The sequence below is a fragment of the Danio rerio genome, chromosome 11 (genome assembly GCF_052040795.2).
Source record: "Danio rerio strain M-AB ecotype USA chromosome 11, GRCz13ab, whole genome shotgun sequence".
Classification (NCBI taxonomy): domain Eukaryota; kingdom Metazoa; phylum Chordata; class Actinopteri; order Cypriniformes; family Danionidae; genus Danio; species Danio rerio.
This window is the reverse complement of record NC_141031.1, coordinates 18569997-18597948: the sequence shown is the minus strand read 5'-3', so window position 1 is coordinate 18597948 and position 27952 is coordinate 18569997. Positions and strand designations below refer to the sequence as shown.

The window sequence follows — 27952 nt, the reverse complement described above, 5'->3', positions numbered from 1 at the left end:
CACGCTGCACACTCATCATCTGCTGAATCAATGTGACCATGAGCGGGTTTACAGGCAAGGAGACTGAAATCACAGAGGTATTTTCTAAATAACGACAGATAATTTAAGCCTAGAGTTTTTATTCTATGTGTTTTACTGTTTTATTTTTTAATGAAGCTTGTGGAACTGCACGTGTTTTTTGTACCTGAAGATCAGTTTGATCGGAGGCTGAATAAGGTATCAGCTGCAGCTGTGGACTCGTTCATCTCAGCTGGATTTATCAGGTCAGATACTTTCTTGAGTTTGGTGATAGTTCGTCGTCATTGTTTAAATTATTATATTTTTTAAGTTGGATTACGTTGACCACAAATAGGCTAGTAGGCTATACCGCTTTTAATAAGGGAAATGAGAAGAACTATTTGTCACGACCTGTTTAATGACCCTTTCTTTAGAACATGTATTGGTAAAGAAGCCGCTTTCACAGAAGAATTGTGTCAGTAAGTGTTTGTGTTGAATTTGAGCATAGCACAAAGTTTACATTTAATAGCCTACAATGTAATAGTGTTACGTTTCATATTATGTTCACTTTTTTGTAACAAAGATGGACATTGTGATAAGCTCTAAAAAATAGCCTAATGTGTATTTATAAATCCCCACATATGATTCAAAAATACAAAATTAGAACCATGTGCTGACCCTCATGTAAAATACCTATTTATTTTTAATACAATACTCGTTTTGAAAGGTTAAAGTAGTTGGATATCTGTTGTTGCAATTCTACAATTATTAAAATACTCAAGTATGCTTAGTTCTTTGCAGCTATATATGCTACAAAACATCAGATTGCTGTAGTAAATATGTCAATTTTACACTAGTATACTGCAATATGTGTCATAGTTTATTGGTTATTATAGTTAATACTACATGCTGTAGCATTCATTACCAAACTGTTGTAAGTATAATATACAGTATAATACACTTTATGGTTCAAAAACTTTTGTATTTACAATAAATTACTGTAGTGTTTTTTATTTTGGTGTGCTGTCTTCATATGTCATTCATATTGGGTTTTGTCTCAGAGTTGATTCAGAAGCGAGCCTGTCGGATCTCAGATCTGAACTTGGATCAATCCTAGGGCTTGACAGGATTGCTGAGAAATACATTTTTTTGAAATGTGTTGGCAGAAGTTTTGCATTGGTAAGTGTCTGTCTTTGCTAAATAATATACTTTTATGTAGATGAATAATAGCAGATAAATTGCAGGAAAATCCGGAAATTAGTAGTTTTCTGTCTTTTGTGTTTAATTTTCCCCATTTATTTCTGAATTTTGAATTGCATTTTGGGACCTTGATCTTTATTTCAACAACTTCTAACCCTGAAAAGTTTAAAAAAGTTTTATCAACATTTTTAATAGTTTAAACTGATATATTGTCTGGGTTGGTGTTGTATATTACACTACCAAAACTTTGTAGTAAACTCCCTGTACATTTTCTGTTATTTTACATACTTAAATCTTTATATATTATTAGTTCAACATAACTAAAATGTCAATACAATGCACTTTCAAAAGTTGACAGAAGTGAGATGAAGGTCCCATAATGAAATTCACAATCCTAAATAAAATAAAAAAAAATTGTAAATCACAAAATAAGGAAAATCTTAATTTACACATTTCTTACAGTGTATATGTAAAGGTAGGAATATTTAAATTGCAATAGAATTTGGCAAAATTTGCCCATTGATTTGCCCAATGCACATTTGCCCTTGAGAATCACAAAATATAAAGTGGAAATAAATTAACTATATTTTCAATCACAGGTCAAATTGAGGCAAGAGAGGGAACTGACAGTAAAATCATTTACTCCTCCTTTTGTAAGTGTTTACTATCTAAAACAAACAAAATGTTGTTTGTCAAATGAAAAATACTATGAAATGTGTTTGTATTCTCCCATTAGGCTCCTTTTCCTGAGATCTACCTTTTGCCTGTGCTAGAGAACGACAGTGATCTTTGTTCTAGCACTTTCAGCCCTGAGACTTTAGTTAGCAGCACCGACCATCACAGTCATAATTTGCTCAGACCAACATGTGCACCTGCCAATATAAAAGAGCCCATTAAATTCCCTTCGATTAATATAGGCCCTCGGCAGTCTGTCCTGATGCAGGAGGCAGAGGAGGAGGAGAGTGATGAAGATGCAGAATACACTGACACTCCTCTTCCAACATACAGTGCACATGAGCAGATGGAGTCCATAAACAAACAGCATGGTATGAAGAACTTTAGCGCAGGATCGCTCTTGAAAACCAGTTGTGCTTGTGTAGTGCCTCTTGTACAACATAAGGGCGAAATGTACTATTTACTGATTATTCATTTGGTTGCACTACAGAGAACTTTGCTACAATTTGGCTACATTTTGCCTTCAAAGAAAATACTGTTTAAATAACACTTCTAAGTTAAAGTGTAGCAGGTACTTTGCCATTATGTTCTACTTTAAGTTTGAATTTACCAATGATTAGTGCAGCATTTTTCTGGGGTTTTCAAATCTAGCTGTAGTAGAATTAGTTTATTAGTAGAGTACTCCATGACTGTTGAACCAATGTGCTCAAATAAATAATAATATTCCAGCACGATAATTATCATTATTACAAAATCCTTTTGTTGAGGGCAAATTTCCTTACAAATTGTTTAATATAATCAACACTTTCTTTTACTTAAATACTTAATCATTTTGGGGGTCTTTGTGTTTTATTTATTCAATGCAGACAGACAACTTGCCAAGCAGGAAGGCTTTTCTCAAGTAGAAATGAATGCAACTGCAAAAAAGAAACGCTATTTTAAAAGGAATGCAAAAAACACGGGAGCCTCACAGGCATTGGAGGCATTTGACGATACTCATGGCCTGACAAGGTATCTTGATTCTTTTGCCCTTTACTCATTGTCAAAGTCAGTTGACTTGAAATATACACTCACAGGCCACTTTATTAGGTACAACTGCTTGTCCAACTGCTTGTTAGCGCAAATTTATAATCAGCCAATCACAAAAAAAGCAACTCAATGCATTTAGGCATGTAGACATGGTCAAGACGATTTACTACAGTTGAAACCGAGCATTAGAATGGGGAAGAAAGGTGATAAGCAACTTCGAATGTGGCATGGTTGTTGATGCCAGATGGGCTGGTCTTGCCGTATTGATGCTAGAGGTCAAAGGAGAATGGCCAGACTGGTCCCATGTATATCCGTTTATGACCACAGTGTACCCATCTTTTGATGGCTACTTCCAGCAGGATAATGCACTATGTCTTACAGCGCAAATTGTTTCAGTCTGGTTTCTTGAACATGACAAAGAGTTGACTGCACTCAAATGGCCTTTACAGTCCCCAGATCTCAGTTCAATAGAGCACCTTTGGGATGTGGTGGAACTGGAGATTTACATTATGGATGTGCAGCAGACAAATCTGCTGCAACTATGTTATGCTATCATGTCAATATGGACCAAAATTTCTGAGGAAAAAGTTTAGTATCTTGTTGAATGTACGCCACGAATGATTAATGCAGTTCTGAAAGCAAAAGGTGATCCAACCAGGTACTAGGGTGTACCTAATAAAGTGGCCGGTAAGTATAGGTTACTAACATTATCTATATGAAATATTTAGTTACCTTTACTAACTTATTTTATGTACCTAGGAAATTAAGTAGTTCTCTGACACTGAAATCAAGCGAAGGAAAAACAGAAAATGTGGTAAGGGATCGTCATATTTGTCTCATATTACATTTGATACATCCATTGTTTTAATATATTTATCATTCCAGTTTTGTACAGAATGCAGTGTTGTAGTTCAAATTCTGAATTTCAGCTGACCCTGTTAAGAGTTTCTGAAGGTTAAGTAGAGATCGCCTAGACAATGCAGGAAGTTACACAACTGTAAATGCCTCACTCTTGTAAAGACACCATGAGTTTAGTGGCTGAGTAAAATTCCTCACACAGCTGGTTGTTGAAAAGTGTGTTCTTGACATTGTTGTAAGAAGCTTTCAGTGTGTATTTTATGTGTTTTTACAGGTTCTCATGAGTCGACCAAACTCTCCAATACCAGCAGAGAGCAATTCTCCACTGTCCGCCTATTCCTTGGAATTTTTTACACCACAAACAACTACAAGTAATAGTAAGGGGTTACTAATGGATGCTTTTGCCATTCTTGTTTTATAATACCATGCTTAAAATGTTATGCTTTCAGGCAATGAGTATAAAAAGGAAATTAAGCTACTCAAAGAGCAAAGGAAAGAGCTTGAAAAAACAAGACAAATGCTTTTGAAAAAGGGCAGAGTGCTTTTAGCTCTTAACAGACATCGTAGGAACCAAGGTATGGCTTTAAATAACAAATATGTACACCTCTTAGCTTCTATGTGATGTGCAATGTAAATACGTGTTGCATCAGTTCCCGTCAAAGCATTTCTGTGGAGTTTAACCCCTTGTGGGGTTTTAAAATGTTCTGTAATTCTTTCGTCCTGAGTCTAAAATGACTCGCTTTCAGTTCAAAAAAATTTTTTTTTTCCTTTCTCATATCTGTTTTGCTAATAATCCCAAACCTTGTGTGAATGTTCAGCATTTCCCTTGTCAGTGGGCAGTATTTTATCAATGTTTAATTAGAGGCCACCACTTGTTTTTTGCTAAGTTAAATGTTTACATTTTTCAATGCTTAATATAAATGTATAGGTGTAAAAAGTTTATAGCAGTATTTATTTATATATTTTTGTCATTTTAGAAAAAGTTGTCAGACTACAAAATAAAATAAAAACAAAACACTGCTGCTCTTATAATGGTCACTGGTCATTTTGACCTGCAGGTCAACATGGGGCTTAAGTTTAAGACCCTGTAAATCTAGAATGTACATTTTCATGACTCTTAACCATTCTGGCATATACCTTCTAGACCAGTTGTTCCCAAAGTGGGGGTCGCTTGGTGATTTTCAAAAATCTTATTCATTTTATGAAACTATTAGAATATTTTGTCCATATGCTAGAGACGATAATAATAGTATTTAATACTTATAAAACAACACACATTTTTTCCCCTTTGGATTGTGGCCCCTGGGGTCTCATTACATTAGATTAAAGACACAGCAATAGGGTCAGATGCAGCAGATTGATTTTATGGCACCAGGGTAAACCTTTTGACACCTTTATGGCACTCGCATACAATAAAATTAAATCTAGGCCACGACTGAACATGGATGATGATCTCAGAGTGGCATTCTCCAAAATTAAATAAAAAACAGACTTGGGCCTATTGGTGTGTTTGAGCCATTTTGAGTTTGTAGCCTATACTTATGACCACCTCAGAGGATATTTGGGGTTGCGAGTTACTGGCGTTGTTATTTTAGGGGTCACAGACTAAAAAAGGTTGTGAACCCTGTTCTAGACCACGGGTGCCCAAACATTTTCTTATGAAGGGCCAAACATGATTGAGGGCTGTGGGCCAAAGGTAAATATACCAAATTTTATTACATCAAAGTTTCCTTGAGTAATTTCCTAATTAATTTCCTAATATTTAAAAAAAGTTACAAATCATTGTTTTAAATTTTATTAACTAATGCAGTATATTTAGAAAAGAAATATGATGAACTTATTAGTAAAAACATAAACGGTCATATTAATAACACAATGGAATTCAATGCTTAATACACTAAGCTGCACATGCCTTTGCCTTGATTTGCAAGCCAATGTCTTGTGCATTGCCTTCTATATTTCGAATGACAATATTCATATTTTTAAAAAGAAGATTAATAAACAAAACAAAAGAAATTACAAAGCAAACAAACAAGTAGTTACATTTAATTTGAGATGACGATCTCTGTCAGAAAGAAGGAAGCTGGGTCGCTGTTTCGAACCTCGGCTCAGTTGGCGTTCCTGTGTAGAGTTTGCATGTTCTCCCTGCATTCGCGTGGGTTTCCTCCGGGTGCTCCGGTTTTCCCCCCAGTTTAAAGACATGCGATACAGTTGAATTAGGTAGGCTAAATTGTTTGTAGTGTGTGTGTGTGTGTGTGTGTGTGTGTGTGTGTGTGGAGTTTCCCAGTGATGGGTTGCAGCTGGAAGGGCATCCGCTGCGTAAAAACGTGCTGGATAAGTTGGCAGTTTATTTCACTGTGGTGACCCTGGATTAAAAAAAGGACTTAAGCCGACAAGAAAATGAATGAATGATCTCTGTCAGAGATTTTCACCCCAACCACCTTCCCATTGATCTCCTTCTTTTCTCAAATGGAATGGTGGGCCAAATCAAAGGGTAGCATGGGCCAACTTTAATTTGCAGGCCCTAGTTTGGGCATCTCTGTTCTAGATTATTATCCACAGACAGATAATATTTATCAGTACAAAAATTGGTAAAACTTTAGGTGACAATTCATGGTATTAACCAATCATTTATTAACACTACCGACTTAATAAACTACTGATAAGCTGTTTAATAATAGTTAGTAGGTTAGAAGTTGGGTTTAGGATTTGGGTAGGTTGTAGAATAGTGGTGCTCAACCCTGTTCCTGAAATCTGCAGGGAGGTCGATCTCCAGGAACAGGGTTGGTCACACCTGTTGTAGAATATGATCATATACTTTAAAACTGCTAATGAACAGTTAATATCTTAATAAGCAAGTAGTAAAAAACTGTGACCTAAACTTAAACCCAAACCATTTTTAGGGACAGAGTATACACTTATTTCAAAGATGACAGGGCAGTAAAATATACAATCTAATCTAATTAGAAAATGAAAATTTGAGGTGGCGATTTACTGAATTTTAATTTAAATTCTAAAACATCAGAATTTGAATGTCCATCCTTAAGCCCACCTAAACATATTGATCCGTTTCGAAGATTGTTGAGCTGGGCTGGTCAGTGCCTGGATGAAGACTGCATGAAAAACTAGGTTGCTGTTGGAAATGGTGTCAGTGAGGCCAGCATGGGGTACTCAACCAGTGATCTGTGGCAGTCCTGATGCCCCAGTATAATGAAGGGGACACAATACTGTCAGTTAGCGCCGTTTTCCGGTTTAGACGTTAAACCGAGGTCCTTAAAAAAACCGTGGTCATTAAAAATCCTATGTCACTTTTCGTAGAGAGTAGGGGTGCATACCCAGTGTCCAGGCAAAATTCCATCCATCGGCCCTCACTGATCATGGCCTTTTAATCATCCCCATCTACCAAATTGGCTGTATCACTATCTCTCCACTACACTTTGTGGTGAGTGCACTGGCGCTGTTGTCCTGTGGCTCCACTTTGCTGCACAATGCGGCACATTGGTGAAGAGATACCCCCCACCCCTGCCCCCTCATGATTGTGTGATTTGGGTGTATGTAGCTTTCAAAAAAACACAATGGGACTTGTGTACTCTGAAATGTTCCTTCCTTTGATTCATCTGCTCATGGTAAACTGTTCCAGAGTTTAAAATGAACATTTAGGTGATTCTAAGCAAAACCTAAGATGTTTTGAGGGTTTTCATTTTAATTTGCACAGTACACCTTAAATTTGGATATCTTTAGGTTATGCTTTTCATATTATTTTCGATTTTCCTTCTCTCTTGAATTTTGTCTGATTTGTGTTTGTTTGAATATTATAGAGTGTGTAAATGATTCCTTTTTTGTATGCCCCCTGAAGCACGTGACAGGTGGAAGAGGCAATATTTTGACACTAAGAAATCCACAACTAGTCTAGAGGACAAGCTTAAAGGAATACAGCAGGAACTTCACACGTTCTACAGTAAAATGCTGCAACAACTCCAAGCCAGAGATGGTGCCAAACACCGAACCCAAACAAGGAAGCGGTCAAGCTCAAGGTTAAAGGTAGATTCAAATGCTAATCTTGCTTCTCATTTCAGTAAATTAATCATAACCCATTTGTAGAACTCCTTAGCAAGTTATATAAATATGTATGTATATATATATATATATATATATATATATATATATATATATATATATATATATATATATATGTATATATATATATATATATATATTTATATGTATATATATATATATATATATATATATATATATATATATATATTTATATGTATATATATATATATATGTATATATATATATATATATATATATATATATATATATATATATATATATATATATATATATATATATATATATATATATACATACATATTTATATAACTTGCTAAGGAGTTATATATATATATATATATATACACACACACACACATATAATATTTGTGTCTTGATATTTTAACTTAAGTAAAAACAATGTGCTTTGTAAATAACAGAATGAGTTAATAATCCAGATTATGACGGAAAGCAGTGAAATTGATAACCTGAGGAAAAATGTGGACGACGCTAAAATGAAACTGGCCACAGAGATCAAGGTATTATAAAAAACACTAGTCAATTCTGTTGTTTGTTTCAGCTTTTCATTTTTTCCTTTTTTCCCCGTTTGTCTAGTTGAGGAAGCAAGCAGCCACAGAACTACGAGCCTTGAGAGCAGAACTGATGGAAAAAAGGGCTCAGTTGTAAAGAAAGCAGGTTGAAAACAGGTCTACACTATCTGACAAAAGTCTTGTCGTCGATCCCAGTTGTAAGAGCAACAATTAATAACTTGACTTCTAGTTGATCATTTGGAAAAGTGGCAGAAGGTAGATTTTACCAATGAATCATCTGTTGAACTGCATCTCAATTATCACAAATACAGCACAGTCCAGCCCAGTCACCAGACATGAACATTATTGAGCATGTCTGGGCCAAGATGAAAGAGGAGGCATAGAAGATGAATCTAAAGAATCTTGATTAACTCTGGGAGTCCTGCAAGGATGCTTTCTTTGCCATTCCAGATGACTTTATTTATTAGTGATTTGAGTCATTGCAGAGATGTATGGATGCATTCGCCCAGGCTCATGAAAGTCATACACAATATTAATTCTTTTGGCACTGCACCATGACTTTATATTCCATACTGTACATTATTTCTATTAAGTGACAAGACTTTTGTCCTAATTAACTATAAATCAAGACATGATCATATCTTATTTTGGTAAAACAAGCATTATCTAGTGGCTATTGCCTTTCATATAAGCCACTTCTGACACCAAATGATCAATTAGAAGTCAAGCTATTATTTGTTGTTACCAAAACTTGGATAGACTGACAAGGCTTTTTCAAGGCTTTTGTCAGGTAGAGTATGTGTTCTAAGAAATAAGATGACTGCAGCTTTCGCTGCAAATTATTAAACGATGTGTAAATGCAAATTTACATTTATATAAAGCAGAAAAGCTAGTTTTAAAGGGATCTCTGCAGTTTGACTAATGTGCAAAATCCAACATCTCCTTTTTTAGGTTTAGCCTGGCTGTTTACAGATTAAGTGTGAATTCCCCTGCACTGTACACATAACCAAATGAATTGTTGTGTCAGGATATAGAGCAATCATTTTAAAACATTGTTAACATGTTTTGGTGAAACAAACCTATTGAGTTATAGTTGATTGCAGGTTAAGATGATTTATGAGAGAGGATGATTAAAAAATGACATGCGTCCCTTGCTGACAACATAAAATCATTCATTCATTTTCCTTTGGCTTATATATAGTATAATAGTTCATTCCTCTATGATGACCCCATATAGATACAACCCCGATAAAATCATTATTTTTATATTTTGTATAAAAAACACTTCCAAGATAATCAAGGAAATTAGCCACATCACTTTTGTCTAGAACAACAACAACATTAAAAATCATCAATTGTTGAACTAGGAACATTATCTGAATGATTTGCAATCATGGAATGATTATGAAATATGCTAATGTTAAAGTTCAATTAAGACAAGGTTTTAGATGGCAAAACCTAGATGGCAGTAGTCAGCATGTGTTAATTGGGTATAAGAGCATTCCACATGTCCACAGTCTGTTTTTGGGCAATTGGATCGCCATTGTAATCCAAGAGATTTCCGTTCCACATTCCAATTCCTTTCAAACCATGTTGCATTACATAGGCAGCTTTCAGAGCAATGCTTTCTGGGTCATCGTACCACACCTGATGGACCATTCCTTCTGTGTCCTGCAAATAAAAACTGAATTAATTTTTGGAGAAAGAATATGACTTTCTAAAATGCATTGCATCCAGACTGTGATAAATGCTTTTCTTGCTTAGATTTTTTTGTCTTGTTTCTAGTCCAAATAAGTAAAACTTCGTAAATGAAGAAGCATTTTCTAGACGATCCAATAATACTTCCTTGTTTTAAGAAATAATTTGCCAAAATGAAATGTTTTTTTTTTTTTTACCTCAAAACAAGCAAATTAATCTGCCAATGGGGTAAGCAAAAATAATCAAGCTTTTCCTTTTAAAATCAGATTTTTTTTGGCAGATTATTTAGCTTGTTTTAAAGAAAAACTCACTTAATTTTGGCATAGAATTTCTTATAACAAGATGGTTTGTTTTGCTTATGAATTTTTAGAAATTTGTACTAGAAACAAGACAAAAATTGAATTCTAAATCAAAGTTTTTTGAAGTATGTTCCTTAAATCAGTAAAAACTGTTCACTTGAAATCATACTAGAATATGTTTACAGATATTTATTTTATACTGTTGTAAGTAGTTTGAATAAGACACATAACACTGATGCTGTACCTTATAGTTATAATATGGAGCTCGCTGTTTCTCATCCCACAGTCGTCCTGATATTGAGCTGTTGATCTGTTTCATCATGATGCTGTAGGGAATTTGTCTGCCGGATGCATCACTGCACGGAGCCCCTCTAAAAGGCACTTTTGGAATAGTACATACTCCATCCTTCCAGAATAGAAAAGAGTGCAAACAGATTTCAATTAGTTATCATTTTTTATCGGCTAGGCATTCTGTTTTATATGCATTTTTTCCTGATCCTCTTGCAGTATGTAAGTTTGACATCTAGTGGTTGAACTAGGTAATGCACGCCTGGTTCAAAACACATGCAAACGCAGGTTGCCAGATTGATGACACCAACAGGAGCGAAACTGAACTTTAGAACTGTGACTCAGTGCAAGCCAACACATATCAGTGATTCAGCATGTACATTTAATAATGTTAAAGAGGTTTAATATGTATTAAGTATGTAGATTATAAACCTTACCATTTCATTGGTGTGCAGTGAGTGCTCTATTCAAACAGTTAAATTTCTTATCACTGCAAATCTCTTCATGCTGTTAGGACACGGGGTTACAATGTAACCTGCTCACCTAATGTTTACATTACATTTAATATTTATATTATTTGCTAAATAATAGCCACCTCATGTGGAACTCTGAGGGCTCTATTTTGACAATCCATGTGCAAAGCGCAAGGCGCAAACGCATTAAGGGTGTGTTGGAATCCACTTTTTCTAATATAAGGATGAAAAAATCCACTTTGCGTTGTGGCGCATGATCTAAAAGGGTTGAGCTTATTTTCTTAATGAGTTATAGGTGTGTTTTGAGAATAAACCAATCAGAGTCTTATCTCCCATTACCTTTAAGAATCAGTTGGATCGCACCATAGCGCATTTGCTATTTACTTGACGGACTTTGTAAGTGGAAAAACTGAACCCTTCACTAAAGAGAAAACAGTTAAACAGAGCATTTACAGCTTGAGAATGACAGATGAGTTCCTCATTGTTTACTTTCACTCTTGTGGATAGGGAAACTTCTTGTACGCACAGACATATATTAGCCTATAAATAATAATTTTGTTTGTTAAGCGCAAAGATTTGTTTTAAAACTGTTTCTAAATTCAATTCTAATTTCCAGCAAACTAATAAATGAACAATAAAAACAAAGTGTGGTCAAAAAACTGAGTTATATCCAAATACACATGCTATGCCCCATATAGTCTAAAACCTGACAGATGTCTAAAATCTAAGCTTGTTTTTAATAAAAACAAATATAAATAAGCATATAATAAATAATACTGCTAATAATGATAACATTATACAAAAGCAAATTGTTATGAATAACTGAAAAAGCCCCCTGAGATGAAGAAGGCATGAAAGTATGGTTTTTATATTTATGTAGGGTAGAAAATTATATTTTTTCTAATATTTTAATCTTTTATATTTATATCCTATATATATATACTTATTATATCCTATATATATCCTTAATATTTTAATTCTTTTTAATATGTAAAGATATTTGCGAATTGCTGTACATCCTGTTTGTATTAAACAATGTGTAAGCGAGGCGCAAAATTAACGCGCTCTGCGCTGGACAAAAGACCACATTTGTTCTGGTCTATAGAAGAGTCTATTAAAGTTTCTTAAAATAGCAACGCACCAGCAATGTGCCTCAACACTCCTTCTTTTTTAGACTAGAATGCCTATGGGTGCACGTATGCGGCAAATGCATTTGCTATTTAAACAGCGTGGCGCAAAACATCAAAAAACTCTAACGCCAAGCTGAAACTAGCAAACAACAATTGCGTCGCGCCTTGCGCCACATTGCGGCTGGTGTATGATAGGGCCCTGAATCTGTGTCTCTGTCCATCGGAGGTCCCATTTCAGTCGCGGACAAACACTTATATATATATTATATATATAGTTCATTCCGCTGTGGTGACCCTATATAGATACAACCCAGATAAAATCATTATTTTTATATTTTGTATAAAAAACACTTCAAGAAAATCAAGGAAATTAGCCACATAACTTTTGTCTAGAACAACAACAACATTAAAAACCATCAAGTGTTAAACTAGGAACATTATCTGAATGATTTGCAATCATGGAATGATTATTAAATATGCTAATGTTAAAGTTCAATTAAGACAAGGTTTTAGATGGCAGTAGGCAGCATGTGTTAATTGGGTGTAAGAGCAATTTTGCGGCGGGTGTATGATAAGGCCCTGAATCTGTGTCTCTGTGCATCGGAGGTCCCATCGGAGGTCGCGGACACACACTTTGAGAGCTTTCCTGACTGAATGAACGAAATACAAAATACACAGTTTTCCACCAAAGCAATCCAGATTGCTGAAATATAATTGACTAAAGTGGCCTTGGGCGTGTTAAATGACCAAAACAAAGACAGCCGTTTTTTAGATAAACAAGAATGTTCAGTTAGCATGTTTCTTAAATATCTGCAAACGTAATATGGTATTGTTATGCTTTAGAAAAGTCAAAAACTTACATACAGCACCTTTAAGCTTTAACAATATACCATAAATACACCAAAGATCACAAAAGTCAACCCTCTTTAAAAAGCAAGTAACAGTCTTGACAACTTAGTTTAGACATCTTACTTTTTCAGACTGATGGAACTACATATATATATATATATATATATATATATTCTGCAAAATTATATCTAGAAGTGAGAATTGTGTAAATTATGCAAAAAATTTAAGCAGAAGAAAGAAATCAATTAAAATAATATTTATTACAATTGCTACTGCACTTTTTGCGTGCTTGGTTCCGGCTAGTGGAACTGCTCTTCATTGGGTTGTCCTTTAACATTGACATTTGTATTAAATTGAACTGAATTCAACTGAACTAAACTTCAACAGTGACATACAGTTGAACTCAGAATTATTAGCCCCCCACCCCTTGATTTTTTTGTTCCTTTTTAAAATATTTTTCAAATGATGTTTAACAGAGCAAAGAAATTTTCACAGTATGTCTGATAATATTTTTTCTTCTAGAGAAAGTATTTTTATTTCACCTAGAATAAAAGCAGTTTTAAAATTTTTAAAAGCCATTTTAAGGACAACATTATTAGTCCCTTTAAGCTAATTTTTTATTCAATTGTCTACAAAACAAACCATCATTATACAATAACTTGCCTAATTACCCTAATCTGCCTAGTTAACCTAGTTAAGCCATTAATGGTCACTTTACGCTGTATAAAAGTATCCTGAAAAACATTGAGTAAAATATTATTTACTGTCATCATGGCAGAGATAAAATTAATCAGTTTTTAGAAATGAGTTATTAAAACTATTATGCTTAGAAATGTGTGGAAATAAATCTGCTCTCCGTTAAACAGAAATAGAAATCTGAAATACTGTTATGGCTTTTTATTCTCTTTTCTTCATTTATGTTAAAGTGAGAGCAAAAATAAAAAAACTGAAAAAATTAAAGCCTTCACTTGTTTTTTTTAATTAATTTTTTATTATTTGTTAACGGTTACAGGTTCTTAACTTTCTTCAAAATCACTTATTTTGTGTTCAACAGAAAAAAGAAGGGTGAGTATAGTGCTATAGAAATAAAGATGAGTTGACTTTGACAATATTTAGAGTACTACATTAAATCACATTTTATTCCATTTTGTGTAGTGCATGCCATTTTCAGTAATTGAAGATCTAAAAAAAAAATGTATAAGTAGCTTACTTTTGAGAAGTTTAGGCAGCTGTAGTCATAGCCGTACCATGGAACGCCCATCACAAGTTTCTTTGGATCTATGTTCATGCTGATGTACTGATCATAAGCTAAAAGGCAAATAGGTGTGCATTACACCACGGATACATGAAAACAAGCCTTATTTTTAATGTTGAGTCAATCAACTGTTTAAATGTGATTAGATGTTAGATTTGACATTTGTCCTTTCAGGTGTATAACAATGGTGTTTCGGTTAGGTTATGCAAGCTACAAAATGTGCAAAAGTGATGAAGTGCAAAATGAATTATTTTAATGCCTCAAAAAATCTAACTGTTTACATTTTTATCTAAAATAAATAAATCACTTGCCTGTTAATGTCTGGTCATAGGGGGCATTTGCCATTGCAATGCAATCACCCCAGATCTGGCTTTGCTCATCATATGACATAACAAACAAAAGATCACACGAATCAGCAATGGTGATGTAGTCATAGCAACGCTTATCGATGCATTTGGGTGACCAAGCCACATCAAACGATACCTATAGTTCAAGATACAACAGTATATAATCAGGAACTTTAAAAGTAGCTATCTGGCATCATTTTCTATGACATGTTGTTTTACCTGAGAGCCTGGGATCTCTGTGTGAAAACTCTCAGTGGTTTCTTTGACAAGGTCTGTCAAAGCATAGTATTCAGGGGAACCGGTCTCCACTGCCTGCTCAATGTCTATGTTTATTCCATCCATGAACTGACTCTTTGCCAGTTTAACGTTTCCCTGGATCCAAGCGGTCCTGTTTACTGGGTCCACAATTTCTGGGAGTCGTACATCTCCTGCAGAACATTTGAAGCATCACACATGCAGTAACCAAAACACTAACTTGAAAGTCTGCTTTATCGTTGATTCATTGACAGCCACAATTATAGTTGCTCATACTTAGGGTTGTTTAAAAAACTCATCCCGGGTAATCTGAAAAGCTCAGTTCTCTTTTTGATGAAGCAGTTTCTTGTTGAGAACAGGTATGTATAAGGTATAAGGTATGTATATTTTGGTCTCAAAAGTATTTACATTCATTACATGGGTCGAAGTATTGATACTAGGGTTTAAAGAAAACTAAAAGTAGAAGTATCAAGTCAAGATTTGTACTCAAGTAAAAGAACATGTTATTAAACTACTTCTTGTAGATTGTAAGTGGTGGTGGTGGTAGTAGAGGTAGCTGTAGTTATAGCAGTTGTGTAAATAAAAAATAATGAAAAAATGGCATTAAGGATAATAGCTTAGGCCATACCACAGGGGCCTGTTGTGCACTACTCTACTTGTTATGTTTCTAAAAACCATAATGTCTATAATGTTATAGTAAAATGTTTGTGTAAAAATTTGGGCTTTGTCTACAGATGTAGTGTGAGTACAACAACCCCTCATAGTACCTCACACACACAAAATACACACAGCTTATGATTAGGGCCAGAAAGAATCTGCGGACATTAAATTACTTTTTTTTTGCTATTTCTGGGCAGAATTTTGTGAAAAATCTGCGGATTTATGTAGAATGATTCTTGGAGTAACATAACTAAAAAACTTAATTTATGAACAAAAAGTAATACCTTTTTAACTTGTATTTAATGTTAACAATGCAAATCCAGTTACATAAACTTTATTTGGTAAACAAAGCAAGTCTTCTATATAATATCTCTACTAAACGACAGAAAATATTACTTTGCTAACTGTATTGTAAAGAAATTATATGATCATTTTCATATTAGTCAATAATATTACTGAAATTCATTTAAAAACTGAATAAATATAAATTTACACAAGTAATTAAATAAACAGAATCAATGATGGGCTAAAAAATGACGGAAATCTGCGTGACAGATTTCGTGTGGGCCTACTTATGAGTAATATAAGCAGTCTTCATAGCTGTTTGTAACTTTTTAGCTGTTCGTAGATTAAAAGTTTTACTTTAAAGATGCTGGACTGAGAGGCTTGTTGTAAAGTAACAAATTACAAATACTAAAATAAACTGTAATTGAGTATTTTTTATCAGGAATAGTAATTTACTAAGTTGTGTACTTTTACGTTCCCTTGAGTACATTTTTAGGGCCGTATTGCTACTTTTACTTCAATATTTTCCTTTAACCTGAGGTCACTTTTTTATTTTCTTGTCTCTGGGGATTGGCTAAAGTAGAGTAATCAGTCCTGTTATCCTTGTCCAATCAAATTGCACATGGAAAGTAAATTTCATCAAACTGAACAACTTCAAGACATTTGCGCTACATAAGTGCAACAAACCATTTGGAAGTGTGCAAGAAGAGATGCAATGCAATAACTGAACGACTTTAGACAATACCTGACAAAAGTCTCGCAACCTATTGAATTTTTAAGAACAACAAATAATAACTTGACTTCCAGTTGATCTTTTGGTATCACAATGGCTTATATAAAGGGGCAAAGGCCTCTAGATTACATATATTTTACCAAAATAAAATATAATCATGCCTTGATTTTTATTAATTTAATTAAGACAGTAAGGTCTGGCTTTGCTAAAAAAACAAACAAATGTCTTGCCACTTAAAAGGAATAATGTACGGTATAAAATATAAAGTCTGGGTGCAGTGGAAAAATAATGAATATTATGACTCCCATGAGCTTGGAGGACTGCATCCATACATCACTACAATGACTCAAACAACTTATTAATAAAGTCATCTGGAATAGCAAAGAAAGCGTTGTTGCAGGACTCCCAGAGTTCATCAAAATTATTTGGATTCATCCTCAATGCCTCCTCCTTCATGTGTCAGTCTTGTGACTGGGCTGGCCAATCCTGGAGCACCTTGACCTTCTTTGCTTTCAGGATCTTTGATGTGGAGGCTGAAGTATGAGAAAGAGCACAATCCTCATGAAGAGTTTATCTTCTCTGTTGGTTTGTAATGTAATGGGCAGCACAAATGTCTTGATACCTCAGGCTGATGATGTTGCCATCCACTCTGCAGATCTCTTGCACGTCCCCATACTGTATGTAACCCAAAACCATGATATTTCTTTCACCAAACATGACTGATTTCTCTGAGAATCTTGGGTCCATGCAAGTTCCGATAGTTGTGCAGTATTTGTGATGTTTGGGATGCAATTCAACAGATGATTCATTAGAAAAACCTTCTGCCACTTTCAAGTCAAGTTCGATCAACAACAAGATTTTTGTCAGGTAGTGTAGACTACTTGTCACTGATAAGAAGATGGATGTTTACTGAATGAGGACTGAAATCATCAAATGCCCTTAAACAATTACTAATGCACAACAGAATGTTTCGTTTACACATCCCTGCACAAATTGCATGTAAACGCATGAGCTGTTCACATCATAATACTTAATACTCACTACTCTTGAGTAGTATTCCTTTTTACTCATACTTATGTATATTTACAACCATATTTTACTCTACTTGCACTACATTTTTGGGCAAGTTATAGTACATTTACTTGAGTATGATTTTTTAGTATTCTCCACTCCACCACTGTTGATATGCATTGCTGTGTGTTCTGGCAGACAGATAAAACAGTAAATAGTCACTGCTCTTTACTGTGTGAGAATGGCTGTAAAAGTCAGGAATTGATCAACAGAATGAAAATTCACATATCTAACTAAAAAATCCTACCTGAAATGTAAACTAGATGAAATGAAATAGGAGTAACAAGGCTGTTTTCAATAGAAAGTAGTTAAATGTTCAAAAATATAAAGAGTAGAAGTAAAAAGTCAGCTAAAATATAAGTATAAGTATAGATACCCAAAATATCTACTTAGGATAGGTGACAAAGTATTTGTACTTTGTTACTTGGCACCTCTGGAAAACACTCCCATAGATGATTAAAACAAAACGGGGAAATAGGCCATCTTCACTATAAATTTGCTTTATATCCACATGAACCATACCTTTCAGGACCAATCGAACTCCTTTAGAGTGAGCATAACACATGAGTTCAGCATCATATTGTCCAAAAGCAGCAATGGTTGTCACTTTGGTCCAGTCATAAAATTTCCACGCCTTTTCCCCAACATCAAACACAAAAACCTGAAAAGAAGATGCCATTTGTGAGCTTTTTGTTAATGTATATTACACACACATGGATGAGACATTGCATTATGACCTCAACAATAACCAAAGGCCACGTAATGAGACACTAACTTCATGAGATGGTGATAGGTCTCCTAAGAAACCTAAAACCATAATTTCAACAAAGTTCATCAGTTCCCATACACTGCTTAGTGGTCTTGATGTAGCTCAAACATGTATTTTCAAGTCGAACCACAGATGTTCGAATGGGACCACAGGTGAATTTGGAGACTAAGGCCCAATGGGCCTTCATGGACAATCACAGTCACTTTTGTTGAGCATGTGAACACAATGGCAAATCAGCACTATTTAAGAACGCTCTAAACAGTGTTAAAATGTTGGCGGGAAATGGACGTTTTTAAAATTTCAATATTGATTGGTACCAAATTCCAATATCATGACAACCTTACTTCCAGGTTTATGAGCTGAAAAGAAGCTCTACTACAGCAAAAACAAAAGGGAGCAATGAATGCAACCAAAAGTACATCATTTGTGTATTTTTCATATTCATTAAGGGAATATCACACAATATCATTAGCTCTAGGTAAAGATCTTTCATACTTTGTTTGCAGATGTTTTTACAGTTTCAAAGTTTTTACAATTTCAAAAAGTGTTTTATTGGTCTGTATTTGACATAGCAAACAGATCAGGATATCTTTGAATCATACACACTGCAACTCTCTTTGACAGCTGGAGCTATCAAGATTAAAGTTAGTTTGACATTTGACATTTATTAGACATTTCAAACCAGTTAAACTTTTTGCACCTTCTATATTTTGAGCCCATCAATGTCAGATTGATATAAATACGTGCCTATTATGGTACACAGGACTTAATTTATTTTAAAAATAACCACATAAATAAATTAAACAATTTAGGTACATCAAATATACAGTAACACCAAAGAAATTAGAATCAGCAAGAGGCGACACTCAATAGAACGTTCCATTGCAACAGCAGCGCCCAGTAACAGCCCCGTGGTTCCACCATTTTAGAGTGAAAACAATCGTCCATCCATTGGATTTTATTGCTGTCGTAATGGCAAGTAGCTGCTTAAAAAAAAAAAAAAAAAAAAAAATATATATATATATATATATATATATATATATATATATATATATATATATATATATATATATATATATTTTTATTTATTTATTTTTTTTTTTAATTTAAAAAGCATATTAAAGGGCTGCACGGTGACGCAATGGGTAGCATGTTCATTTCACAGCAAGAAGCTCAGTGGTCGAGCCTCGGCTGGGTCAGTTGGCGTTTCTGTGTGGAGTTTGCACTTTCTCCCCGTGTTTGTGTGGGTTTCCTCCGGGTGCTCCGGTTTCCCCCACATGTCCAAAGACATGCGGCAAAAGTGAATTGGGTACACTAAATTGTCCGTAGTGTATGTGTGTCAATGACTGTGTATGGATGTTTTCCAGTGATGGGTTGCAGCTGGAAGGGCATCCGCTGCGTAAAACATATGCTGGATAAGTTGGCGGTTCATTCCGCTGTGGCTACCCAAGATTAATAAAGGGACTAAGCCAAAAAGAAAATGAATGAATGAATGAATGAATGAATGAATGAATGAATGAATGAATGAATGAATGATGTGCATTAAAGCTGAGATAAAATTTAAACAACATTACAACACTTACAAATCACAAGACTGGCGATAATCAGCACTTTTAATAGTTTATTTTACAGACTAAATGTTTAATAACCATACTTGTTTTCTTAAAGCTGTCACTTTTAGCATAATACAAATGATTATTGACATGTTAAATGAAACTTTCAAAATGGGATGTTGATAACAGACTGACAGTACATTTTTTGTCGCAGTACTGTATGTTTTAATAGCATTTTCCCAGTGTTGTCTGTTAAAGAAAGACTTATTAGTACTTATTAGGCGGCCGTGTGACACTAGCGACGTCTAGTGGCTGTTTCCCAAATAGCAACAGACTGTTGCCTCTTGGTGATTCTATGCCCAAATGGTGCTCGCTGCAGAGCCACTTGAGCAGAGCTGAGCTCCAGCTCCAGCTCCAGCTCCTCCTTCCTTGCACTTCTTCTACAAATGATGTCACTGGGGGTTGGGGTTATGGGTGGGGTGGGTGTATGCATTAAAACAGCTTATAGGAGGAGGAGTTGGAGCTCAAGCTCCCCTTCATTGGAGCCCAAGCCCATGTCTCATTCTATGCTCTTTGGTAACACTAGTACCAAAATGTGAAGAAAAACATCCCTGATATTGCACAAGAATTTGAAATCAAATTTGACTATGAAATGAAATTTTAAATACATTGTACGCGCTTAAATTAATCGAACTCTGACATAGTTGGAGATAAAGGTATTGAATTAGCTGTAAAATATTTCAAATATTATTGTCCATTGTGTTTTTATAATTTATATATTCTCCATGTTTTTATATATGGTACTGAATCCACATTTTGTTGAATAAAGTACATTGAACAACAAAAAAATATGGATTCTGTACAATGTATAAGGACAATAAAGGCATAACTTGTGCATTATAGAGAATAATATTATGAATATTGTACTGTTGATTTAATACCTTTACTTCAAACTTAGTTAAACTTTAGTCTGTACAGTGTATTAATCATCCAAAACATAAATTTAGTACTGTTTATAAAATAATACAAGCACAATCAAGCCTAATAAGAAATAATATTCTGAATATATTACAGTTGGTTTGAAACCTTTATCTCCAATTGTATCAGAGATTATTTAATTTAAGTGTAAAGTAGTAAGCAGTGGAAATAAATGAATTCAAAACAAGATATAATAAAAAATATTAAGTTTATTTACAGTTGTTTTGATTTATCTCAAAGTATGTCAAAGTTTAATTGTTTTAAGTGTGTACAGTCTTAATCATTGAAAACATCGATTCAGTACAGTTTATAAAATCAACAATAAAAAAAAACAAGTTTTGTGAAAATTTTACAATTGTTTTTATAAATGGTGTTTATAAACTCATAAGTCTGGTTTATTAATATCAGGTGGTAAATTTCTACAAATGTAGAACAACTTCAAAATAATTTTATTTTAAGCATAGACCACATTGTTACTTTTGAGGGACATTAGGGACACATTAACTCAGACGTAGCATGTAGGTCAAAAGTAACAATAATATGTGCTAATTTACTGACTTAATCTTGTTTATTTTAAAGATATCTGACATAAAATAACACAAAAAGTAACACAAACATAGCCCATATGCTAGATTTACTGACTTAATCAGAGAGATATCTGATATGTAATATGTTAATACCCAGTTAATATGTTAACTGCAAACATATTTTGTCCTGTATCTTAGCAAAAAAATGCATTTGCATTTCATTTTAATTTTCAGTTCCAGCAAATGTTTTAAAAATAATTCAACAATACATAAAGTTAATATTTACAATATTTTATTATTATTATTGGTGATATGCATTTATTTTATAAAAAAGCTATTTAAATTGTATTTTTTTTTTAATTAGGTATGGCTATTAGCAGAGGGTGGGACATAAATAACAGTGTTACTTACAGGAACTCTAGCCATTTAAACCTGCCATTCTGTTTTTGCACTAAATAACCTGTGCATAAATAATTACTTTGACACGTAAATAGAGAAACACAGCTTATAAAAAAAGAAAAAAAGTACTGCTTAAATAAGTTACTTTCTAAAATTCGGACCTAACCGCAGTACACGGTGATGAAATCAGGTGATATTTGACAGCTCAGTCACGAGTTGCAATGCTGAATGTGCTGTTATAGCCTAAAAAAAGAAAATCTTGTCAGCGCTACTTCTCAATAATTTAGTCTGTATTTAGCCTTTGTATGTATTTGTCGAGAATTTCAACTTTGTGCAAAATAAAGGGCACACGTTTATGTAGGCCTATGTATGACAGTTTGGGCTCAAATGTTAAACGCCAGACTAACTTTTAACGCCGTGATGAAGCGAAACATCATGGACTGTCACTCACCTCAAACGCCGGCTGGGAACTAATAGGTTGACAGAGTTCTTTTCGTTCACAAGGGCAAACCTTGGACCACACCTGTACGCAGAAAGTCAGCACTAAAATAGACAAAGTAAGCGACATTTTTTTTACGATAGAACAATGTAAAAATAATAATTCAAACCACTTCTGTTTACAAATCAGCTAACTAACATGTGACACCATAGAAATGAAACCAGTAGATGAGATACGTATAAGAAACGAGTGTCAGAAAGAGTCTCAAAGAAGGCGTGGTTTCGTCATTCCCTCTTGATTTGTTGGCAAAATTTTGATGACATTGTTAAATACTAACAAATACTAACTCTTTTTGTAGTATCAACAATAATAATACGAGCATTGTATTGTAGTATGTAGTAATGTAGTAGTAATACAAGACTAATCAGTAAAACATTCGTTTCATTACCTCACTTTCATTACAAAAGTTTTACTGTTTTTGTAGTTCAATAACAATAATGGTGAAGTAACAGGAAATCATTGGAAACTGTTTTAAATTTTGTTTGTAAAATAAATAATTCTGTGAATGTATGGAAATGGCAATCCTTTTATTATTATTATTATTATTATTATTATTATTATTATTATTATTTATTAATTAATTATTTAATTATTATATGTTTTTTTGGCTTTTTCCTAAGACATCTTGATGTTAAATTCCCAATAGAACAAAAATATTTCAGAGAATACACTACTTCATTAGCATCACAAATAATATTCTAACAGTATGATAACCTTGGGTTATCATAAAAATCACAGGGATAAAAAAATCACAGTTTTTCAGAATTACTGCTCTCTAAAATATATACAGTTTAAGTCTGAATTATTATCCCCCTGTTAACCCCCCCCCCCCTTCTGTTTAATGGAGAGAAGATTTTTTCAACTCATTTCTAAACATAGTTTTAATAACTTATCTTTAAAAACGTATTATTTTATCTTTGCCATTATGACATTACATAATATTTTACTATAATTTTCAAGACACTTCTATACAGCTTAATGTGGCACTTAAAGGCTTAACTGGGTTAATTAGGTTGACTAGGCAGGATAGGGTAATTAGGCAAGTTATTGTATAACCATGGTTTGTTTTGTAGACATTCAAAAATATATAGCTTAACAGGGCTAATAATATTGACCCTAATTTTTTATTATATATTTTTATATTTATTCTAGGCAACATAAAAGAAATAAGACTTTCTCCTGAAGAAAAAAAATATTTTTAGACATACTGTGAAAATTTTCTTGCTCTGTCAAACATCATTTGGAAATATATATAAAAAAAAGAAAAAAAATTCAATGGACGGCTAATAATTTTGACTTCAACTGTATGTTTTTAAATGGCTGGGTAAAGAAAAGTTTTTCCCCCTTTGAACACAATATCTTTTATTTTGAGAAACATTTTAAATATTTTGGAGCAGTAAACGTGTCAGGCTAAATAATTACAAATTAATCATTGACTTCTGCTGTCTTTATTAGTTTCAAAAACACAGATTCTTTACAATTTAAAATGGCAGTTTAGATATCATTTCTGCTGGAGATATTGTTGTCTTGAAAACAAACAAGCAAAACACATAAATAAAAAACACATAGGAACGGTATAGCAGAATATTTTGCCGGTTTTAAAACCTTGACTTTTCCAAACCATAGTATGCCTTAAAAATGGTTATGGCTAATATATTTGAAATTATAAGAGGTTACTTTACTTTTTGCTTGATTTTTTATAGCAATAGCTACAATTTTCCCCTGTAATGTAGGTACAAGAAACCCGAATTATTGTAGGTACAAGAAACCAGAATTATTTTAGGTACAAGAAACCAGAATTATTTGTGTTAAAGGAAGCGATTTGCACAAAAAATTTGCTATAACTTTTTTCAAAGTGATCTAATTTTACTATATATTGCTAACTAATCTACATACATTTGATATGGCAAAGTTAATAAAACTATTATTTATTATTATTTAAATTCTACTAACACTTATCATGCACTTTGGGAGTCAGTATAAAATATTTCACAGTTACTGTGTTAATAATTGTAATTATCAAGCACTCTTTACAGATACAATTGAATTCATTCCAAACATCTGTGCTGTATAATTCAGAATATTGATCTTTTTGTTTATTTATTGATTTGATTTATTAATTTTATATGTTAAAGTGGAAATAGGCAAATGATGATTAAGCCTAATATTTTCATCATTATTTTGTAAACCATTGACTTTACACGCAGAAATTTTAGACGGGCCCAAATACGAGTTCTCTTCATGAAATATAATCTGGATATAATGAGCAACAGTGCGCCCTCTGCAGGAGTTATTGACTTTTAGTGTTCTCTTTGTATCAGCCATTCTACTAGTTTATTCAACAACACAGTCTTCCGCTATCAATAAACAGGGAAGTTAACTATTATATATGTAATTCCGTGAGGAATAAAAATGATACTGCCTTCGTAAAGTCATTACAAAAATGAAAACATTTAATTAAACAGAGACATTTTATGTTAGATAACGTTACTAGATTGCATAGACTATCATATGGGAGTCTGTAGTAGCTTTTATTATCTCCAGCAGGGGGTACTGTGACCTTATCGTGTGACTGATAATACGCTCTAAAATGTGTAGACTAAAGGCAAGATTAGTATATTTGTATATATCTATGGACTAAAGGAGGAATGTGATTGGATCATGTTGTTAAAATAAGGGGTCTTAGATTTTGTAGTTATCAGCCTTTAGTTGGCTTCTGAGATATTCAGAATATCTTGGACAAAATACATTTTTGTGAACTTTTCCAGGTCAAAATTCCTGTTATGATGAGTATAGCTAAAAAAATAACAAAATAATAATAATAATAATAATAATAATTTCAAGTTTTTAACTGTATGACAACAAAAATATGACTATATAATAATAATAATAATTATTATTATTATTGTCATTATTATTAATGTTATTATTATTATTATTTGTCTTAGAATCAAGCTCTCATAAAGGATCCTTTTGGTCAATAAAAACTGGAATATTACCCAAAACATTATTTCTCCTCTGACAATATGTAATATCATTAATAAGAACATAAAACCAACAGTGAGAACCTGAAAACTGATAATCTGCAACAGATCATATCTGAGGTATTCAGCAGCCATTTTACACTAAATGACTGAACAAAGAGAATTTTAGGCAGCATTTAAAATAAACAGAACTGAAAGGGCTGTGTAACATAATTTCAAGTTGTTCGGATGAAAAAACAGTTATTGATAATTGATAATGATATGTGTGTGTATATATATTTTTTCCATTTCTCAGTGAATATAGGCAATGTATTTTAGTGCATTTAAACAAATTAGATTTATTAAATAGATATATTTATTAAAATAATAAGTCACCAACTAAAAATATAAAAAAAGAAGAAATGACAACTAAACTATTTCAACTAAATTTGTACTTTTTTGCTACCCTTGATTTTTCCTCTTTTTAAAATTTGTATTTAATATTTTTATATAACATATATTTGAGTGTACTAGGTTTTGTTAGATAAGCTTCAGAAGACACAATATAATATTTGTATAGCCTCCAATAAAAAAATATTAATTTAAAAGATTTGTGAGTGGTGTACGTATATATGCTGAGCACTATATATATATACATACACACACACACACACACACACATATATATATATATTTATTCATTTCCTTGTCGGCTTTGTCCCTTTATTAATCCGGGGTCGCCACAGCGGAGTGAACCACTAACTTATATAGCAAGTTTTTTTTACAAAGAGGATGCCCTAACAGCCGCTATGGAGACAGATAAGATCTGTCTCCATAGCCGCAACCCATCTCTGGGAAACATCCACACACACACACACACTCTACAGACAATTTAGCTTACCCAATTCACTTGTACCGCATGTCTTTGGACTGTGGGGGAAACCGGAGCACCTGGAGGAAACCCACGCGAAGGCAGGGGGAACATGCAAACTCCACACAGAAACGCTAACTGAGCCAAGGCTTGAACCAGCGACCCAGCGACCTTCTTGCTGTGAGGCGACAGCACTACCTACTGCACCACTGCTTCGCCCATATATATATATAGATATATATATATATCAGAAAGTGTTTAATATATCAGAAAGTGTTTAAGAAGGAGTTGACATACCTTGTTGCTATGCTGCAAATCAAAATAGCTGAAAGTCAAGATCTCTGATAAAATAATGTGAAATTCATTCCTGTGGTCAGCCTTGAGCAACTACAGTATGTGCGTTGCATTCAACAAGCTGTAGTAAAAAAGGACATAACTATTTTATTTCAAAACGACAGATGACAACAAAGCAAAAATAAAATGTACTGAATTTTCTTTTGCAGTTTTTTTTAAGTCATAGCCTAAACAAATTTACTGCCAAGCGGAGTAATTTGAGTGATTTTTACATAGACATTTAGTACACATTACTCTTTGTTTCTATGTACCAGAAACAGTCAATTAAGCCATACTTTAAAGTTTATGTTTTACTTAACATGAAAATGAACAATGAAGTAGAATTTTTACTATCTCTAAGAAAAAAAAAAAGCTGAAGTACAAAACAATGAGGTACTTAAGACAACACTTGTTGCATAATACACAATGACAGTAACAATCAATGTTTTTGCATATGAATGTCTATCTCTGGGCGAGGCAGTGTCGCAGTAGGTAGTGCTATCGCCTCACAGCAAGAAGGTTGCTTGCTGGGTCGCTGGCTCGAACCTCGGCTCAGTTGGCGTTTCTGTGTGGAGTTTGCATGTTTCCCCTGCCTTCGCATGGGTTTCCTCCGGGTGCTCCGGTTTCCCCCACAGTCCAAAAACATGCGGTACAGGTGAATTGGGTAGGCTAAATTGTCCGTAGTGTATAAGTGTGAATGTGTGTGTGGATGTTTCCCAGAAATGGGTTGCGGCTGGAAGGGCATCCGCTGCGTAAAAACTTGCTGGATAAGTTGGCGGTTCATTCCGCTGTGGCGACCCCGGATTAATAAAGGGACTAAGCCGACAAGAAAATGAATGAATGAATGAATGTCTATCTCTAACTATTATTAACTCATTGAAACTATTTAAACTTTGATATCTCCTCAAAGAATAACTGTAAACAAACAATTCTATCTGAAATACCAACACAATCTCACGGCAATTTGTAACTTTTTCATTTAGTGGCTAATTCGTATGAATTCGTATGATCTAATTTGTACAATTTAGTACGATTTGCTCATCCCCCAATGACGGTTAGGGTGCTGTCAGGTGCCATGCCGCCTTTTTAAAATTGTACAATTTTGTACGACTGAACTCGCACGACTTTGTACGAATTGGCCACTAAATTGGCAAAACGTAAAATACTTTTTACTTTTCTCGTGAGATCAGGCTAGAAATACGTACACGCTCAACAAAAATTTTCTAGAATATTGAATTGAGCACTGATATAGATTTTAAATGTTAATTTTTGCCTAAACTATGTTATATAATCAATTAAATTACACTGTTTAAATCTTTGTACTTCATCACACAATCCATTTTATCAG

The 27952-nt window shown here is 33.7% G+C and overlaps 2 protein-coding genes and 2 long non-coding RNA genes across 19 annotated transcripts in view; 2 read left to right on the top strand and 2 right to left on the bottom strand.

Annotated features, from left to right (window-relative positions):
• The window catches only part of LOC147841737 (uncharacterized), a 133822-nt gene that overhangs the window by 73053 nt on the left and 32817 nt on the right, over positions 1-27952 (bottom strand). The gene's annotated exons all lie outside the window — the stretch shown is intronic.
• spata1 (spermatogenesis associated 1) lies at positions 7-9596 on the top strand. 15 transcript variants are annotated; one of them, XM_087273648.1, is made up of 12 exons: positions 7-54; positions 157-263; positions 1059-1176; positions 1797-1850; positions 1934-2243; positions 2739-2883; positions 3661-3715; positions 4034-4130; positions 4209-4334; positions 7616-7800; positions 8277-8357; positions 8434-9596. In XM_087273648.1, the coding sequence occupies exons 5-12, from the start codon at positions 2135-2137 to the stop codon at positions 8503-8505; spliced, it is 870 nt and encodes a 289-aa protein (XP_087129774.1). In that variant the 5' UTR covers positions 7-54; positions 157-263; positions 1059-1176; positions 1797-1850; positions 1934-2134; the 3' UTR covers positions 8506-9596. The 15 variants fall into 15 exon arrangements, with proteins under 15 accessions (XP_087129774.1, XP_087129770.1, XP_087129772.1 ...); XM_087273644.1 differs by having other exon boundaries at positions 8259-8357; XM_087273646.1 differs by having other exon boundaries at positions 4034-4136.
• On the bottom strand, positions 9467-22592 carry ctbs (chitobiase, di-N-acetyl-). Of its 2 annotated transcripts, NM_001020729.1 has the most exon segments (7): positions 9467-10040; positions 10611-10772; positions 14317-14414; positions 14673-14844; positions 14928-15136; positions 18235-18373; positions 22390-22592. In NM_001020729.1, coding segments are annotated over 7 exon segments (1086 nt in total). In that variant the 5' UTR covers positions 22507-22592; the 3' UTR covers positions 9467-9851.
• On the top strand, positions 12401-15540 carry LOC148679634 (uncharacterized). Its single transcript, XR_015944898.1, has 3 exons — positions 12401-12453; positions 12834-12934; positions 13238-15540. It is a non-coding gene; the product is annotated as an uncharacterized LOC148679634 (long non-coding RNA).

Coding starts and splice junctions, on each gene's coding strand:
- spata1 (XM_087273634.1), top strand. CDS start 39: ATGAGCGGGTTTACAGGCAAGGAGACTGAAATCACAGAG. Junction 264..1,058: donor ATCTCAGCTGGATTTATCAG/GTCAGATACTTT, acceptor GTTTTGTCTCAG/AGTTGATTCAGAAGCGAGCC. Junction 4,137..4,208: donor ACAAACAACTACAAGTAATA/GTAAGGGGTTAC, acceptor TTATGCTTTCAG/GCAATGAGTATAAAAAGGAA.
- ctbs (XM_087272399.1), bottom strand. CDS start 15,050: ATGGATGGAATAAACATAGACATTGAGCAGGCAGTGGAGACCGGTTCC. Junction 14,415..14,672: donor CTATGACCAGACATTAACAG/GCAAGTGATTTA, acceptor TTTGCCTTTTAG/CTTATGATCAGTACATCAGC. Junction 10,773..14,316: donor GCTGCCTAAACTTCTCAAAA/GTAAGCTACTTA, acceptor CTATTCTGGAAG/GATGGAGTATGTACTATTCC.